This window comes from Anopheles merus, chromosome X (assembly GCF_017562075.2).
Source record: "Anopheles merus strain MAF chromosome X, AmerM5.1, whole genome shotgun sequence".
NCBI lineage: Eukaryota > Metazoa > Arthropoda > Insecta > Diptera > Culicidae > Anopheles > Anopheles merus.
In genome coordinates this window covers 22,036,366-22,054,648 of record NC_054081.1, presented here as the reverse complement: position 1 = coordinate 22,054,648, position 18,283 = coordinate 22,036,366, and the positions used below count along the sequence as shown (strand labels likewise).

The following is an 18,283-nucleotide window of genomic DNA, read 5'->3' as shown; positions in this document are numbered from 1 at the left end:
TATAGCGATAATGAGCATTTGACTGCGATGGCTATCAGATTTAATGCTCACTATAACTCTTTTGACTGGAATTTCCTATGTTTAGCTGTTTTTATTGCTGTGATACTCTTTGTTATTTATTTTGTGCTGATGTTACATTGTACCGTGATGCTTTATGTTATTACAAGTTTAATTTATAAGATCAGTGATAAGCCCAATGATGGCCAATCACTTAACATATACAAATAAACAAATAAACTACCACACGGTCCATGTCCATTTGATCGAACATTAGAATTCGATTAAATAGAGGGCGCTAATAGCGTTTAATTAGGTAACAGACAAAATTGATTAGGCTGAGGATCGGCCGTCATACTGAAATATAATTCGTACGATACGAAGATCAACCAAAGAAGCTCCGAGGGAAAAGGGCATCGACCTTCGCGTCGAACTGGATCGAGAGAAAGGGTACTTAGGGAGTAGTTCCCTTTTTCTCGTTCATTTAAGTTCCCTTTAATTAGAATGTTAAATAACTTTCGTCGTTTTATATTCGCGGCCCTGTGAGTTGAGAAAAGGCTCTATTGCAGTGTTGCAAAAATAACCCAATTGTAAATAAAAATACTTACCATCTTCACAATACATACACAATGTCATCTAATAATTATCGTCATAGTAACACAAAAAATAAGTATTTGACTCAAAATTCATTTATTCATGCAACATTCTTTAACATCATTTTAATTTCAGATAATTATATAAATGAAAGTCAAATAATGGTTGGTAAAATGTCGATATTCCTTACCAATGGTTAAATCAAGCATTTTAGGCACTTCTGCTTTAGATGGATTATGCTGAAATTCCTCCTCCTTGTTCACATTTTTTCCATTCACAAACCAAGCTTGTGATCTTTACAGTTGCTTATCGACTGCAAATGATAAAGGTGAAATAAAAAGAGCAGATTAAATTATACACAATCACATGCAATAAAAAAATGTATATTTTATATATATATATATATATATATATATATATATATATATATATATATATATATATATATATATATATATATATATATATATATATATATATATATATATATATATATATATATATATATATATATATATTTATATATATATATATATTTAGAATTAGTATATATATACTAATTCGAGCAGTTTGTTTTTTGTGTTTTTTGCTCGCATAAGGCCTAGCAATCGCGATAGCGTTATAGCGCCAGTGACCTCGCAGATTGGAGGGTAAGCAGTGTTTTCGACTATAGTTTTAGCAGTTAAAATTAGAGCACTCCAAAAACAGTTCTAACAGCGCAAATTGTAACTTGAAAAAGACATAAAATAATATATTTTTCCTTGCAAAATCCACAAAAAGGCCGTTATTAATCATGGCAGCGCGGCTATTGGATGACTAGCAGTTTTAAATCTGTATATACAGGTGTCCCCCGAGATACGACTGTATTTGGGACCGAAAAAAAGTCCCAACGCAAGGCGTAAGTCGAAAAAGTCGTATATCGAATATCTGTCAATGTAAAGTTTATAACCGAAGTTGAAGAGTCGAAACCTATGATATCGTATTTTTTATTTGAAACAATGTTCGATAATGTATAAATTTTACACAAAAAGTCGTTTACACGATATAGATATTCAATATCAGGTAGTTGTGGAATCTTTGGAAATTTGTGTGTAACGGTTATCAGCTCAGAAATTCACAAATATACAGGCGTCCCCCGAGTTACGACCCCCTCGAGTTACGACGATTCGCAGATACGACGATTTTGATTTTGACAGTTAAAAGTTGTCATTTGACAAGAAAATGATGTATTTTTTTGAATTGCTGGGCTGATAATCGTTATACACACATTTCCAAAGATTCCACAATTACCCTATCTTCAATATCTATATTGTGAACGGCTTTTAAAATATAATTATTACATTATCGAACATTATTATAAATAAAATACACGATATCATAAATTCCAACTCTTCAAATTCGGTTATAAACTTAGTATTCATAGATATTCGACATACGACTTTTTCGACTTACGCCTTGCTTTGGGACATTTTTTCGGTCCCAAATACAGTCGTATCTCGGGGGACACCTGTACATCAATTTCTGCTCAATGACAACTTTTCACTGTCAAAATCAAAATCGTCGTATCTGCGAATCGTCGTAACTCGAGGGGGTCGTAACTCGGGGGACGCCTGTATACAGTGGAGCGCCGTTTTTTCGGGCTGGGTAAAAGTAAGGCACAGCCCTCTACGTTACATAGGAGAAGCGTTACATGTCTTGAAACATTCCCAAGCATCATTTTTATTATAGATTTGTTATTCACGCGACCGGCCAGAATCTATTATTTAAATGAAAAATATTTAAAACTGCGATGAAAACAAAAGTTTTATGTTTTGTGATTAACCAATATCAAAAGAATATAATTCTGAAACACAAGTAATATACATGGTTTATGAAAAATAGTCAATAAAAGTTCTAAAAAACTCTTGAAGTTTTAAATTGAAGTAACATTTCCAAAAGTAGAAAATAAAACAATATGTAAAATATATTTAATTAAGTTTAATATATGACCTGTAATTATTTGACTATGAAATCTACGTTTCTGACCATTTTAAATCATAATTACATTTATTTTAAAGGCACTATTATAAGGGCGATGAATAAGGTGAATAAATAAATTTGCACCTTGTTTATAATTTCAATATCATTGTTTACGTTTTTTGTTATTGTTGTGTCTTGACAGCTAGGGCTACGTTCATCCAGCATATTGTGTGCGTATTTTCACTGGGTAAAGCGTTAGCGTTGCGTTTGAATTGTCGATGTATTAGTGTTAGGTCCGTTAGGCTAAGAACAAAATTGTCAACCATTGTCGTAAAAGGATTCGGAATATACTGACGCGTACGCCAAACGGTCACCGTTAAACCCTGAGAAATTTTCACTGCACTTTAACATAAAATATCACAACGTAGGGCCGATCACGAACAATCATAGTTTTACACCGATAGAGGGCTAAGAAATGTTAAAGCATTTTAATATTTTAATTATATTAAAAGTGATTCTTAAATTAAATAACATTAATGAATATCAAATATGGCAAGGTAATAGTCATATAATTATTATTTTTTTTAATTTAATGAATTATCAATTTATCTAAACCTTATGAACGATTGCTGAACATTCATTAGGTTTCGATTATTAGACATTATTATCTATCAATTTGCTCATCCACGACGGTTAAAACAGGCGTTCAAAAATGCTGCTTGGGTTAGTGATAAACTGGCGTTACGCGTAACGCTAACGTAACGTAGAGGGCTGAGCCTTACTTTTACCAAAAAAACGAACGCCCTCGTTCGTCACTTCATGAGTCGCAAGAGAGGTTACTTAGATCTCACATGAGGAGAGCTGCGTCTGCTATGAAGTAGGTTACTTTTGGGTAATCGATTAAAGGCCGCACCTATCTAATTATAATATCCGCAGACCCTACTACTTAACCTATAACCTTAATATCTACCCTATTAACGCCCTTCGTATGAAATTCACTAAATTTTATCTTTTCTATCTAAGTTTGCGATTTGAGCTAAATTGAAATAGTTTGTTTAGCTCGCTTTAGTTTATTTTTATTTCTCTTCACGCCCTTTCCTATCGTTATAGTTCGTTCATTTTCCTGCATGCAACTTGTTTCTTGGAATCTAGGGTCTAGTTTTTTTCGTACCCCTTTTTTACGAGAATTTCTTCACCAATTTCGATTTTCGGGGGATTTTCCTTTGTATCATTATACTTTTGCATTTTTATTTTGCTATTGTTTAGGATATCTATTATTTTATCGTAAATTTTACTAGATTGTTCTTGGATAGTTCTCGGATTGGTATTGTCGGATTTGTTGAAGATTATTTCGTTAGGTGTAAATTTTGTGGCGGAGTGGATACTGTTATTGTAAAGTGACACTGTTATTTTCATGATTTCTTGTGTAGTGAGCTGGGGGAACTTGTGTTTGTTGGTATTAAATATTTCCATCACTGTACTGTGAGTCTTTTCCACTTGTCCATTTGATTCTGAACTCGATGCAAATTCAAGTTCGATACCTAGGTTATCCAAAAACCCTCGTAGTTGCAGGCTCCTAAAGGAACATTCATGATCACACACTTTTTTTTTAGGAATTTCGAATGTAGAGATGTAATGAGTGAGACCTGATTGGATGTCGATTGTATTCCTAGAATCTATTTTCACCAGTTGAAGGTGTTTAGAGAACGAACAAACTAGTGATAAGAAATAATGCTTATCCATTCCGAAGATATCCATATGAACGCGTTCAAACGGCTTTTGTATAATACGTCTTGGAGAAATTTTGATGTTGTAAGGCTTCCTATCGTATTTATATTTGGCGCAAATTTTACATGCGTTTATAAATTTCCGTATTTTAGGGTTCATATTTGGGAAGTAAAATGCTCTTTTGAGTTGGTTTCCTATTTCTTGTATTCCTCTATGTGCACGTTCGTGTTCTTGTTTGATGAGTGTATATTGCTTTTCATCTAGCGTTACGTCTTCAACTATAGTGGGCGTAATTACGAAATGGGAGGGTGTACCGAACGAACATGTCCTACATGCATTTTGTATAGTTTGAAATAGGGTTTCTTTAGCATGGATTGCGCTCTGTTTTCCGTTGTGATACTCTTCTAGAAATGCCAAGATTTCGGCAGTACTAAAGGATTCTTTAGCAATAATAGTTATACTATGATTGTGAAAAGGGGTTTTTCTAATAATTTCTTCGTTTTGCGCTTCTCGGAAAATAATTTAGTTTCTATAGTAATTTATGGGACGTTCTGTCAAGTGTACGAAAAAGTCTTGCGAACTTTCAGCTGAATGAACTATGCTGGTATCGGATGCATTATTTACTACTGAGTCTTCATTTGAACAGATCTCGTTGTTATTAGCTTCTATTTTTCTGCTTAGAGCATCGGCAACAACATTAGTTTTTCCTGTTCTATATTGGACGTCATAGTCATAGTTTTCTAATGTTAGCCTCCATCGAATAATTTTCGAATTTTTTATGCTATTTTTTATGAAAATAAGAGGTTTGTGATCGGTTACCAGCGTAAATTTATGACCAAATAGGTATGGCCTAAACTTTTCAACCGCCCATACGATGGCAAGAGCCTCTTTTTCTTTTAATTTATTTCTGCATGGTTCAAGGTTCGAGAGGCAAACGCGATAGGGTGATCTCTTGCGTTTAAAGTTTGGGATAGGACTGCACCTAAAGCGTAGTTAGATGCATCTGTAGTTAGCGTGAATGGTTTTTGGAAATCCGGGTACACAAGTATAGGATCCATTGTAAGGATTTAAATTTATTTGTAAGGGTTTTTTTTTTTAATTTGCCTTTTCTAATCGTTCAAGTACCTCGTTAAGGTTAGAGATATGGTTTTTTAAGTCGGTACCAAAAACAATAACGTCGTCGAGATAGACGTAACATTTTTGACCAATTAAATCCGATAAGATAGAATTCATTGCTCTTTGAAATGTCGAAGGAGCATTTTTGAGTCCAAACGGCATGCGTAAGAACTCATAATGTCCGGACTCGGTACTGAATGCAGTTTTTTCCCTGGATTCGGAATCCATCTTAATTTGGTGGAAACCGCTCTTCAAGTCCAATGTGGAAAAGTACTCGGCTCTATCCAAATTTTTCTAAAATATCCTCGATTTGCGGGATAGGGTACCTTCGACATTGACTTCGTTAAGTTTCCTGTAGTCGATAACTATTCGAAAACTTTCTTTTCCAGATGCGTCTTTCTTATTTGGGACTACCCATATGGGGGCATTCCATGGGGATCTTGAATGAGTAATTATACCATGTTGCAACATTTCTTCGATTTGATCTTTTACTATTTTTTTTTGTGCGCAATCGGGTATCTGTATGTTTTTGTGTATATAGGCCTGTCACATTTCGTGTTTGTTTTCACTTCTGTTGCAGCGGATAGCTTTTCGTTGTCCCTAGGAATTATTCTTGCATATTTCATTATAGTGCTTATTAGCATTTCTGTTTCTTGAATGCTCAAATGATCAATTCTAAGTAGATCTTCAATAGATGAAATAGTTTCGATTTTTGATGCATTTAAGATGTTAAATTCTTTTGATCCGTGTTTTATAGGATATTTATGAAACTTTAGTGTCTGATTTGCTATTGTTATTGTTTCATCCTTGTAATTTAAAATTGATGAATTTTGTTTCTTGAATGCTCAAATGATCAATTCTAAGTAGATCTTCAATAGATGAAATAGTTTCGATTTTTGATGCATTTAAGATGTTAAATTCTTTTGATCCGTGTTTTATAGGATATTTATGAAACTTTACTGTCTGATTTGCTATTGTTATTGTTTCATCCTTATAATTTAAAATTGATTTAAGCGATGAAAATGTTTCAGTGCCAATAAGGCCATCGAAAAATTTATGAAAATTGGCTTCATAAAGTTCAATTTGTGGTTAGTGTGGACCTAGCAGTTTTGATTTGCCTTTCGACACCACTCTTATATTGCCATACATGTTTTTTATACTAGTATTGTCGCATTGCTGGATTTGTTGCAATATTCCAGGTCGCAAAAGGTTTTTATTAGCCCCTAAATCTATTAGTATATGTAGAATATTATTTCGACAATTATCCTTAATTCTCAAAAAGGGTAGAAAATTGTGTTTATTTTTTTCTAATCCGGAAACTTCCGGAATAGCGAAAATGTTTGGCTCCGAAGTGAAACAAACATTTTCGCTATTTTCGGTATCGAGCACTTCTTGATTATTGATTGAGTTATTAAGGGTTAATTTCCTTCTAGTTGTGGAAGCATCCATGGGTTCGGACGTTCCTGCTTGGTGGTATTTACTATTCCTCGTTTGGCTACCTATGTATGACTACCTATGTTCGTTGTGTCGCTGATCGAATCTTTTTGTGTAGCTGTTTGGTTTTTGGCTTGTATCACGATTTGTAGTGTAATCTTTTTTTGTTTGCAATTTTCACACAAATCTGTAGACATCCTCAACGTCTTTTAGGCTTGCGGCTTGTACGTGGCCGTAATAATCTTGGCTAAGCCCTGCTATGAAAGCGGCCAAAGCATCTTCCATGATGAAGCAATTTATAGCTTCCCAATTATTTTGGTAAAGTGGGTTTTGCTTTGCAATATTTTTTATTTTTTCCACTATTTCTTTGTGAATATTGTAATATTTGTGGATCGACATCGTTGTAGTTAGTTTCAACTGCCACAATTGGCATTTATACGTTGAAATTTCCTGCCTATCATCGAAAGCACTCAACAAAATTTCCTTTATTGCCTCAAATTTATGAGGGTTGCCTTCTTGGCACAAAACGTCGTTGGCCTTTCCTATCAATTTGCTGCTAACGGACACTTCAAAGAGATTAAATATTTCGCCGGTTACTATTGCTCGAAAAATGATCGAAGTGGTTTCAACTTTCGATATCCATCCTAAAAGTTGTTTCTTATTACCATCGTAGGATGGTAGCTCTTTGATTGAGTCGGGAATGAAAAAAAAATCATTTGCTCGATTGGTGTGTGACGTGTCAACAGAAGACAATGGGCCTTTTGTTTCTTCCACGTGGTTTTGGCTGAGCACTTTTTCGATCGCATTTTGACGATCAGAAAGATTTTGCAAGGTAGTTTGCATTGAAACCAGCTGCTGGACAATCTCTTCCATTGTATTCTCTTGCAGCGTCAAGTAGGTTAATGACAATTCTTTCGTCAAATCTGTTTCAATGTGTGAAAGCTCGTGGTTTGACTCCGATGATAATGAATTAACATCTGTATCTGAATCCGAATTGGTAGCTCTAGCTTGCCACATGGACCACGCACACACGCACAATAAGGTTAATTTCACTTGTTTCTCTTATTTTTTAGTATTGAAATACGAGAAAAAAAACAATTGCTGTATGGTTTGCAGTAAGTGAGGTTACTTACGTACGTCGTGCAGGGAAGCGTGTGCCAGGATACTCGTGGTACTGAAACAGGCGAGGTAGGGGGAACCACAACTCACACGACGGAAATACCTAAATGCCGTGGATGCCGGAGGCGGGTTCCTTTTGTGACTTTTATTAATCGGTCACTACAACTTTTATCACCAAACCATGTAACCACTTCGCTGGACTGTTCCGAACGGCTGTATATATATATATTATATATATATACATACATAAATATATATATATATATATATATATATATATATATATATATATATATATATATATATATATATATATATATATACGCATACATAAATATATATATATATATATATATATATATATATATATATATATATATATATATATATATATATATATATATATATATATATATATATATATATATATATATATATATATATATATATATATATATATATATATATATACTATATACATAAAATATATATATATATATATATATATATATATATATATATATATATATATATATATATATATATATAATAATAATATATATATAATAACCATTTTCGATATTACCTATAGCGACTTCGAATCCGGCCAAATCAAACCAATAGTTTCGTTCGGTGCCGTCCGAAGCCTTTAGAGCCGTTTAAAATCATTCGGAACCGTTGGAGTCATCGGTTGTCGCAAGGAGCGGCTAATCTGCAGTGAGAAATGGATCCGGTCGGTCCCACCGAATTCGACCATCTCAATGCCCCCGAGTGCCGAGTACAGGATTCATTCGGCTCCGAATTTCTCCGAAAGAATTTGCCTTAGAATGTTACATATTTGATGTTCGATTGAAACCACTTCTGTTTTTTTTTCATAATCAAGCCACCATAATTATGTGTGCCCCACATTATGCAAGACGAATTAATGTACTTTCCAACCTCCCCAAAAATCAAAATCAAAATGATATGATTACGCTTAAGCCTAAAGGATAAGATTAAGATTTAAAATAATCGAAATGCCGAAGCCCTGCAATACAAAGCTTATTGATAGATTAGCTCACACAGTCCATACCTCAATTCGCGAATCATCTCCCTTCAAGTGTTAAAACAAGATTTGCCGATCTTAATGGGATCATCGTAATTATCGTAATTTAACAAAATTATTCGTAAAATATGGGTTCTTGTAATAAGATATGAATATACCACCATATACCCCTTGGAACTTGGAAAATAGCGAAAAATAATGTTTAAACACGTTTTACTACAATTTTCCTCATGATCTGTCAAAAAATTTCAGGCAAATATTTTTGATGTTCATCCAGCGGTGGTTAGCTCGGATGGCTTGAAAAAGATTCGCAACAGGCTGGTAGACTTCCCCTATCTCAGTGGAAAAGGATGGTTGAGCGATATTTTCTAACAGAACTGCCGTGTTAGAACGCGACAAATGAAAAATGTTCTATTATAATAATAAGGATGAAAACCATGCATGTGACTTTAAAAGTACATTAAACTTTTTGTTTTTCAAATAAAAAAGTGCACAATGAAAAAAAACATAGCAAGATTTGTAAATAAGAAACTATTCCAGATTTGAAGCGAGGGGTACAAATAGTCAATTTGTTTAACAATCATGATTTTAAACACTTTTTTATATAAATATTGAGGTACATTTTTTATTCTCAACTTTGCGGCCCACGAATCACTGAAAATCTGTACTTGCGGCCCTCTGATGAAATGAGTTTGACACAGCTGCACTAAATCATTCATTTGATACGATTCGTGCAGAGCATTCTGATATTGGGCCCCTTTCCGTTTTAAATTCGAAGGCTTAAGTTACACTCTGTCAGCTGTTTGCATTGTACAGCAATTTTCGCGCGGCTATCTAAGTGGGTATAATGTACAGGTGGGCTTATCCCAAGGTGTATGAATTTAGAAGGCTCATTTTTATTTAAGATTTTGTGTATTCGTCAAGAGGTATATATATATATATACCAAGAAGGTTATAGAAACATGTTCTGCGACCACCTGATCTACGTACACTTTGAATCTAGATTCCACCTAGATTCTAGAATCACCTGATCTCTTCAATGTACCTTGGGATAAATAAAAACACGCCATTTTTTGAAAAGGTGCCATAATCTTATTCTAGCTTCGAGGCTAAAATAATCTAGACTGAAAATTGCAGGCTAGTTTTATGTGTGATTTTGTATGGAGTATTTACATGATTTCAGCTTCCAATTGTCAAACTTCAAACAAAAAATTATCAGCAAAAATTCAATTTATACTGCATTGTACAATAATTGAAGCTAATTGCACTGATTTGACATTTGATCTGTCAAATTAAGAAAACCGCGTATCTCCAAATCCGCGTAAGTTGAGAACCGCGTAACTTGGAAACAGACTGTACATGCTTGTTTCAGCTCATTTTGATTGCTGTTACCACCAAAGAAATATGTAAAGTTCCTGATCTATGGAATTCAGATTAAAAAACGTAGAAGTATGTAAAAAACTGATGCTTATAAAAAGAGATGAAATAACACCCAAACTTACCTTGCACTTTTATGCATAAGTTTTATTTTTCCGCCAGGATGCCGATCCCGAACTGCATTAGTTTATTCTGACTAACATAGTTTCCCCATTTTCTACACGCGCTTTAAAAGATTGATCCAAAGCATGCTCGTCTGAAGCGAATTCGGGAAGTGTCAGCAGTGTTGATATACTGCACATATTGATGTTAATGCACACGTACTCCTTTTGAATAGAATGCTTCAGCTGGTACATCATATTCATACCATACATAGTGAACAGCTTCTCACACAGCGTGGAGTAATTTTCCTGGAGTGAATTACAAACACTATTCACATTGTTCATTACATGGCCTTTTATGTGATCGTTAGCCATTAATTCATAAAGAGTCTTAACAGCGCCGTGACAAACAGCGCATTTTACAATTTCAACTAAAGAATTTAAAAGCAATTGAATAAATAGAAAACTATCATTATTATTAACATTTCACAAGTTAAGTTTTTCTGTTAAAAATAACTTACGTTCAGATTGATTTAATCGACTTATTTGTTCTTTACATAAATCCAGCTGGGTGCAAATTGCTTTAGGTGGTAATGTCTGCAGGAATTTGATGATGAACTCGCCATATTGGTCAATCAATTTGTCGCATTGTTTGGTAATTGTGCCTGGCATCTTATCACAAACGGTTCGAACAGCGTTTTCAATTTCAGTACGGGTTTTGTTGTCAGCTAGTTCCGATTCTAGCTTGACCATTATGAATTCACAAATTGCACACTGAGCTGGTTGATTCTTCTCCAAACCTGTATCGACACGCTTTGATGAAGTCAAAAAATCCTTCGTAAATTTTATGACTCCATCTTCCCCGACGTATTCGAAAAGCGCCTCATCTATTACCACTGGATGAATAAAATCGATCACCAAAAATGCAAAAAAAAAATTAGTTTAAAATATTTGCCTGATTGGTAAAAAAGCAACTTAATCTTATAAAATAAATTGATATTGTAGCATATATGCTATACAAAACTTATTATAATACACACTATCAGCTATAGACACATTGTAACACACTTCGGAAAGCCAAATCACACCATTGCAACACATTCATTATAACACACTCAGCAAATCAGATCATACCATAACAAAGCAACCGGAAGAATTCAGGCCTCACCGTTCATATGAAAAACAATTGTGACACACTTCTTGAAAACACCCGAAAGACGCATAATAAGCATATCAGGCGTTACTGCAGGCAAACTAGGTGAACCGAGAACGCATAGCAACTTACTGCTAAAAGCGCAGTGTAGGCAATGATCGACGAACGCACTCGTTCTTTGGCTAGAACAGTTGAAACTTTCCAGAACCTTTGTAAAACATTAAAAGCGCAGCATAGTCACAAATTGACAAACACCCCACACCATTTCAATTCATGAATTGTTTCCAATAACAATAACATTTAATTAGGACAAAAACATATTCCAAAACCAAATGTACGAAACCCATAACATATCTTGAGTATAAATAAAACCAATTCCGACCATGGCAAGTCAGATTCGTTCGGACTGTCAGGATAGGACTATACCCATCCAACGTCTATCGACTTCTCATTTCAAGAGTTTAGTTATGTCCCCCTACCCAAGGTAAGGCTTCTAAACTCCAACGTTTCCAGTAAGGGAAACCTCCTAAAGGTTTCGATGATCGCCTGGACGATCAAGTGTCGAAAAGTCCGCTCGAACGAAGTTTTATTCCACCTCGATACATGTCAGCGAAACACTCACCTACCGCGATGGTACGCGTTGATCATTTGAACCGTATGTACACTCATCAGAATACTTGGCGACCGTAGCTATCACCAAAACCCATTACAATATTTTCTATCACAGTAATTACACACATTTCCAAAAACATTCAAATCTCGTCGCGTTTGAATCGAATCGCTTACCGCATGCTTCGAATTGGATGCCACTACGATCGAATGCGTTTCGCTAACACAGGATTGTTGACAATTAAAAAAATTCTTATGAATTTGAAATACAAAAATGCTATTTAAACTGCATCCCATTGTTTCTTCGTGCTTCATTTCGTCAAAACAAATGGAATACTGTAGGATTTCATAAATAAAAGTACTCTCAAATATCATTTGAGTTAGTAAAACCTTGAGTTTTTTTCAAATACGTAGATATTTGATATTTTTTCAGATAAGTAGAGCAAATAAAGCGTAGATAGTTGGTATGTGATTCAAAGCAGGCGGTATACGATTGGAAACAAACGGTGTGATATTCGAACGTACCTGTAAAAAGGGAGTACAGTAGAACCTCTCAAAACGAGTACCCATAACGAGATTTTCGCTTAACGAGCAAAACTAAATGCTCTACAAATACTCCACTTACCACGTTCAGTCCGGCACTGAAATTCATTAGCTTTTCGTTCCGGCGGCATCTAGAACGCAAGCCAGTGGATTTTGAGCCAATCATGCATATAGAAAAAAAATCATTAATACTGATGTGTGTGGGTTAAGGTATTTATCAAACGCAATAATTCTTAGAACATCATTATTTTACCTTCACACTGTTGTTATTCATGCGATTTAAATACAGTTACGGCATACGGAAAACATTACTGGGGAAGAGTTTACAAATGAGTGTTTTAGTTTACCCTGGAGCCTGCCACCGGGCTGAACGTGTTAACGAGTAAAATATAGCATAACGAGCAATTTCATTTTTGTTTCCGATGAGAAATCGTAATAAATTAGATTTTTGAATAAGAAGAAACGTTAAATAAGAAGCTATTTCCGAAAGGGTTAGTGTATTAATATGGAGGAAAAGTGTAAGGGAGCCCAAGTAACATTTTAAGTTTTATCATAGTTCTAACAATGTTGTTATTATCATGGCATTAAGTATTCAATTCATAGGAGTTTTTCTTGTATGTCCTCATAAAACCATAATAAAACTCTTTTAAGCCTGAAAGGGCCCATCTACAGAACTCTATTAAAACTATTCGTTGCAACCTTCTCTAGACTTAAAGATCTTGCACCTTGAAAATTTAATTCATTCTCCAAGTACATGTTACGACTGAGATAATCATACTTTAACAAGATTCAATGATCTTTAGAAAGTCTTTAAAACACATAAAAAATGAAATCATGGGATAAAAATCATAATCCGTTTCACTGTGAAATTGTTATTCTTGAAAGATTTCAGTGACAATAAAATACAACCATAACATTATCTGCCTGTGAATCGTGAAAGTCAACAAATTAAATAGTCGTATTTTTTATGTTAAGCAATATTACATTGCCGAAGGGCAAATTTAAATGCCAAGAAAGTTTTACTGTGAAATATTACATTGTACCTCGAATTTAGACGAAGCGCTGACATAATAATACACTTAATAAATAAATAAATAACAATAAAAAAATTAATTAAAAAGAACTGCCGAGTGTTCTGCTATTTTCAAATAATTTTTTAATAATGATTTCAAATAAAAAAAAACCTTTGACTGTAATCCCATATTGTAGCATAGTAGAAAATAATATCATGTTTAAAAAAGTCATGTATTATTAAAGATTTAAATTATAAGCATGAAATCAAATACTTGCATACACATAATTCAATATGGCATACACATTTATGTACCAATAAATGTCAATTTCATTAATAAAAATGGTTTCCATTTGATTAAGACACTTGTATTTTGATTTACGACTCTTTCACACACATTTTGATTTAACATGTATGGCAACAAACAATGTTTAGTCTTAAAACTCTTAGTTTACCTATTCATGTGCTCTGTTCAGCATAAATGACTGTACAGCACTGTACACGATGACATGTAAAACATGTTAACCTGTTTGGCAGCACTGGCGCAAGCTATTGTGTCTTAGGAAGCTTCATCGTGTCAAGTGTCAAACTTATAAACAAAAGCGTTTGTCGTTGTAGTGCTCCCGAAAGAATTGGAAATTCAGTGTTGAAACTAAACAAAATTGTCCTGTAAGTTGAATAGTTGACCGATAAGGACAGACTTTAATTCAGTCTTTAAGGAAAGTCTTTGAATTTATCGATTATAGTTTCAGAATGCCTTATAAAATCGTACAAACGATTGAAGGAGGTGAAGCATGCTTGAGCGTCGTTCCGAGCCGTTGGAAGTGAAAGGGATCCTTCATTGGCCAAAAAAACATCTAGTGGCAAAACTACAGCTCGAAGAGGATTCTGTGCCTTCGGATAAATGGGAAAAACTCAACTGCATTAAAAAGAGGGAGTTTGCTACACGCGCCGAAGCCTACGATGAACTCAAAAAATTGAGGAAAAATCGGACACGGGAGTAGATGAGCAAGTTTTGCTGCGTCCGCAAAGACAACGACACCAGCGCGTTGAAGATTGTTTAAATTTTGTGAAGCAGGATTTCAACGAGATCGCGGAAGCATCCAACCAACCTCAGACGACGAATTATGGTATTCCCACGGATGCTGAAGAAATGATCTTCGTAAATACCATTGATCATGTAAGTATGAGGAACTTGACTTAATACAAGCAAGTCGATACATGTTGAGCAAATGAACAAGTGGCATTTAGGCAAAATATGTGTGAGTTAATGTTCATGTTTTGTTGTTATTTTAGCTGACTGAAATAGATCAAACGCAGCATCCATTGAAAGAGCAGAGTCAATGTTCTACACCACACATCGTCTATGTCGATCCAGCTTCAACTGTGCAGAATCTAGAATCAACACAGCTCGCGACCATCATCAATAACCAAATGCATATCATGGAAAACCAAGACAAAATAATGCAGGCTCAAGCGAAGCTGCTTACATATTCCGAGTACGTTTTACAAAGTATCAAAGAAAACCCGATTGGTGCATGGCCACTGCCTGCAACGCATGTAGAAGCAATGATGGATCCTATTGCTACATTAGATAATCTTGAACAGCTTGAGGCATCTCTAAAAGATGAAAGCACCATGCAAAAGTACATCCAAAGCATGAGCTTTATTTGTGGTACTTCAGGTAAATCAAACGGGATCGATTGCTGCTACAAATTAGTTGATTATTTTATCACTCGACAATTCTTGCTGCAATGTTCTTGGACCGGTGGCTCTAGAGGATCCAAAAGAAAAAATGGAGAACAATCGACCCCTGGAATCACCAGCGAGGAAACGGAGAAAGTGGGACTAAAATTTAAAAAAAAAAAACTCGTACTCTTTTTCTTAGACTAATTGTGTTGGCAGATAAAGATTTTTCTGAAATGGAGTGCGACGATTTTTTCAAAAGAATTATCAGAAATAGCAAGCAAAGAGTAGATGCCAAAACAATAACATCAAAGCATCGTACCAGATCTAAACGTCCCAAACATAACGAAAATATTTCTAAACATAAATCAGACGAACAGGTTAAGGAAGGAAGTTAGAGCAGCCTTTTATATTATATTTTTCCTTGTAAGAACGACTATGTTGGCCGTGTCACTTTATTCAACCACTTAGGGTTTTTATTTTATTTTTAAAAGATATTTCATATTTTTCCTTAGTTCAATACGTACTGAAATCCCTTATCTGAATTTGATTCACTTACAAATAAGATTTGTTTCGGGCATTTACTAGAATTTTAATAAAAAAAACTACAACGTATGCAACAATGGTATAAATACTACCTCTTTACATTTGGAATAGGAACTGCTACCATTTTACATTTAATATCTTTGATTGTGCACAGCATCTCTGAGCTCTTTTCCAAAGAAGAAACATAAATATTAAGAAAAGACGACTTTATCGGCGTTTCGAAAAATGATTTTTGATCTTTTACTGGTGCTCCTTTAGTCTGAATTGTACCACTGGTTTCAAAAACATACTTCATTTCTACTATTTGATTACTCCTCGTTAAAAACCACTTATTAGCCCCATCGTTCTTCAAACAGAACTCCTCAAATTCCACGCATGCATATTTCATTTCATTGGTGGCACCAGAATGATCTGCAACGAAACTTTTTTTTTAAATTGGCTTCTTTAATTTCAGATTTGAAGATTGTGTTAGTACATTTTGCTGAGCAAATTCAGTGATTTCGTGTATGCGTTTTGCAATTTGAGATAAGGGTAGATTTCCAGAGTGAATTAAATTTTTAATCTCAAACAATTTGTTTTCGAAAGGATATGCACTGATACCGATCAATATGCCGAAACGCTTCACGTCTTCTACTACATGACATAGATTGTGAACGTTACTTGTTATGTAACCTTCTCCATATAAATCTCCAAAAAATTCTATGTAATGCAAAAAGAGCGTATCTGCCAAATTAAGAAATTTTGTATATTCATTTGAAGAGCATATAGTAACTGCACAAAATAATGACAAAAAGTGTTCGTAAACATCAGAGGCCAAAAACGGTTTCAAAATGACTATTGAAATATAATGCAAAAATGTTCTGAATTCTGTACCTTTCCAATGTGAAAGACAATCTAGACCACGGACAGATCTATGAATTTCTGATGGCATTTTTACTGTTCTAGTAAGCCAGAAATTTCAGAAATATCTTTACTACTCCATTTTGTCCGATAAAAAGCAAATTTTCTGTCACGCCATCCAAGCAAACATTTTTTCATTATTCCCAATTCAATCAAATGAAGACAATCACTGCAAGGGAAGTCCTTGATCATGTCAATCGGTAATCGTCGAAGTATTGTCTCGTACACTTGATGCGATTTATAAGCCATCTTACGAAATGCTTTATCCGTTCGTTTTTCACGTTCGTGGAAAGTAATTACAGTGTGAGATATGTGAATATTCCCCTACTGTAGTACACTTTTGACAACCGTGCTGGTTGTTGAAATAGGCAACTCCTGCAAAATTAATACTTATATAAATATGTGAATGCGTAGATTATATAATATTTTATTACATTATACCTTTAATGAAAGCCCTGGCTGGGGAATCACATATGAAGCATCGGATAGATACTGAAATAGTGTGGCCGTTGATCTCCACACCCTTTTTTAAAACATCTTCCATTTCAACTACGAAACGGTTCAAGAATAGATTGGCATCACTTGGTTTGCCTTTTCCACAATAAATGCCTATGACCATTGGTTGTAGGGTTGGAGCTTCTTGAATATTGAATAAAATAGGCCAGAATTCGTCTTTCGAGCTCTTATAAAGTGGAAGTCCATCAATGTTTATATTTAGCGATATACTGTCCAGCTGATGAATTGCTGGGAACGCCTGCTCAAGGCACGCTCGAACTCCATTATGCCAATATTTACCATCACCTATCGTGTCTATTTCTACATTTCGGTCAGTTTTTAGAAAAGTCCGTGGATCCTTCGGAAAAACTCCCGGTATCCTTTTGTCAAGTAAACCCATAAGCGATTTCAGGGCATTTTTTCTTATGTTGAAACCCATGGACCAGCTTTGAAGATCGTTGTACAGTTGTTCATCATCATTAATAGAGTTTTGAACGGGAATTACACCTGGGCGATGAATTTCATCATTTACAGCTGGGAAAAACATTTGTTGTTGTCCCAATTGTAGAGATTGTGTGGATTCCCGAGGCGGTGGTTTGATGTTTGTTGTTGGTTCAACTGCATTTTGAAAAGGTTGATTTTCTGCTCGTAATGTTTCCACTATTCTTATAGGATGTGTTTGCACAATTTTCAGATAGTTTTTAGCTACATTTCGCCTAAAACTTCCACTCAATTTTATTCTGCTCAATTTGTCAGACATGATAGCTTCTTTTGTTGGTACAAAAATATGGCAACTAGCAACTATTCTTCCAACATTGTTTTTATAATCCTGACGTGTCGGTTTTAAGAGATTATAGTTTTAACGAGCG

General features: G+C 34.6%; 1 protein-coding gene across 4 annotated transcripts in view; it reads right to left on the bottom strand.

Moving 5' to 3' along the window:
- Window positions 1-664: 664 nt before the first annotated feature.
- Window positions 665-18,283, bottom strand: part of LOC121596740 (prosaposin) — a 57,218-nt gene continuing 39,599 nt past the window's right edge. For 2 of the 4 annotated variants that reach the window (XM_041922062.1, XM_041921978.1), the window contains 3 exons: window positions 10,992-11,366; window positions 10,495-10,901; window positions 665-904 (listed from right to left, as the gene is read on the bottom strand). In XM_041922062.1, coding sequence (XP_041777996.1) covers window positions 10,552-10,901; window positions 10,992-11,366 — 725 coding nt within the window. In that variant the 3' untranslated portion in view covers window positions 665-904; window positions 10,495-10,551. Of the gene's footprint in view, window positions 905-10,494; window positions 10,937-10,991; window positions 11,367-18,283 lie in introns of those variants that run through there. The other 2 variants (XM_041922149.1, XM_041922237.1) reach the window with 2 other exon arrangements.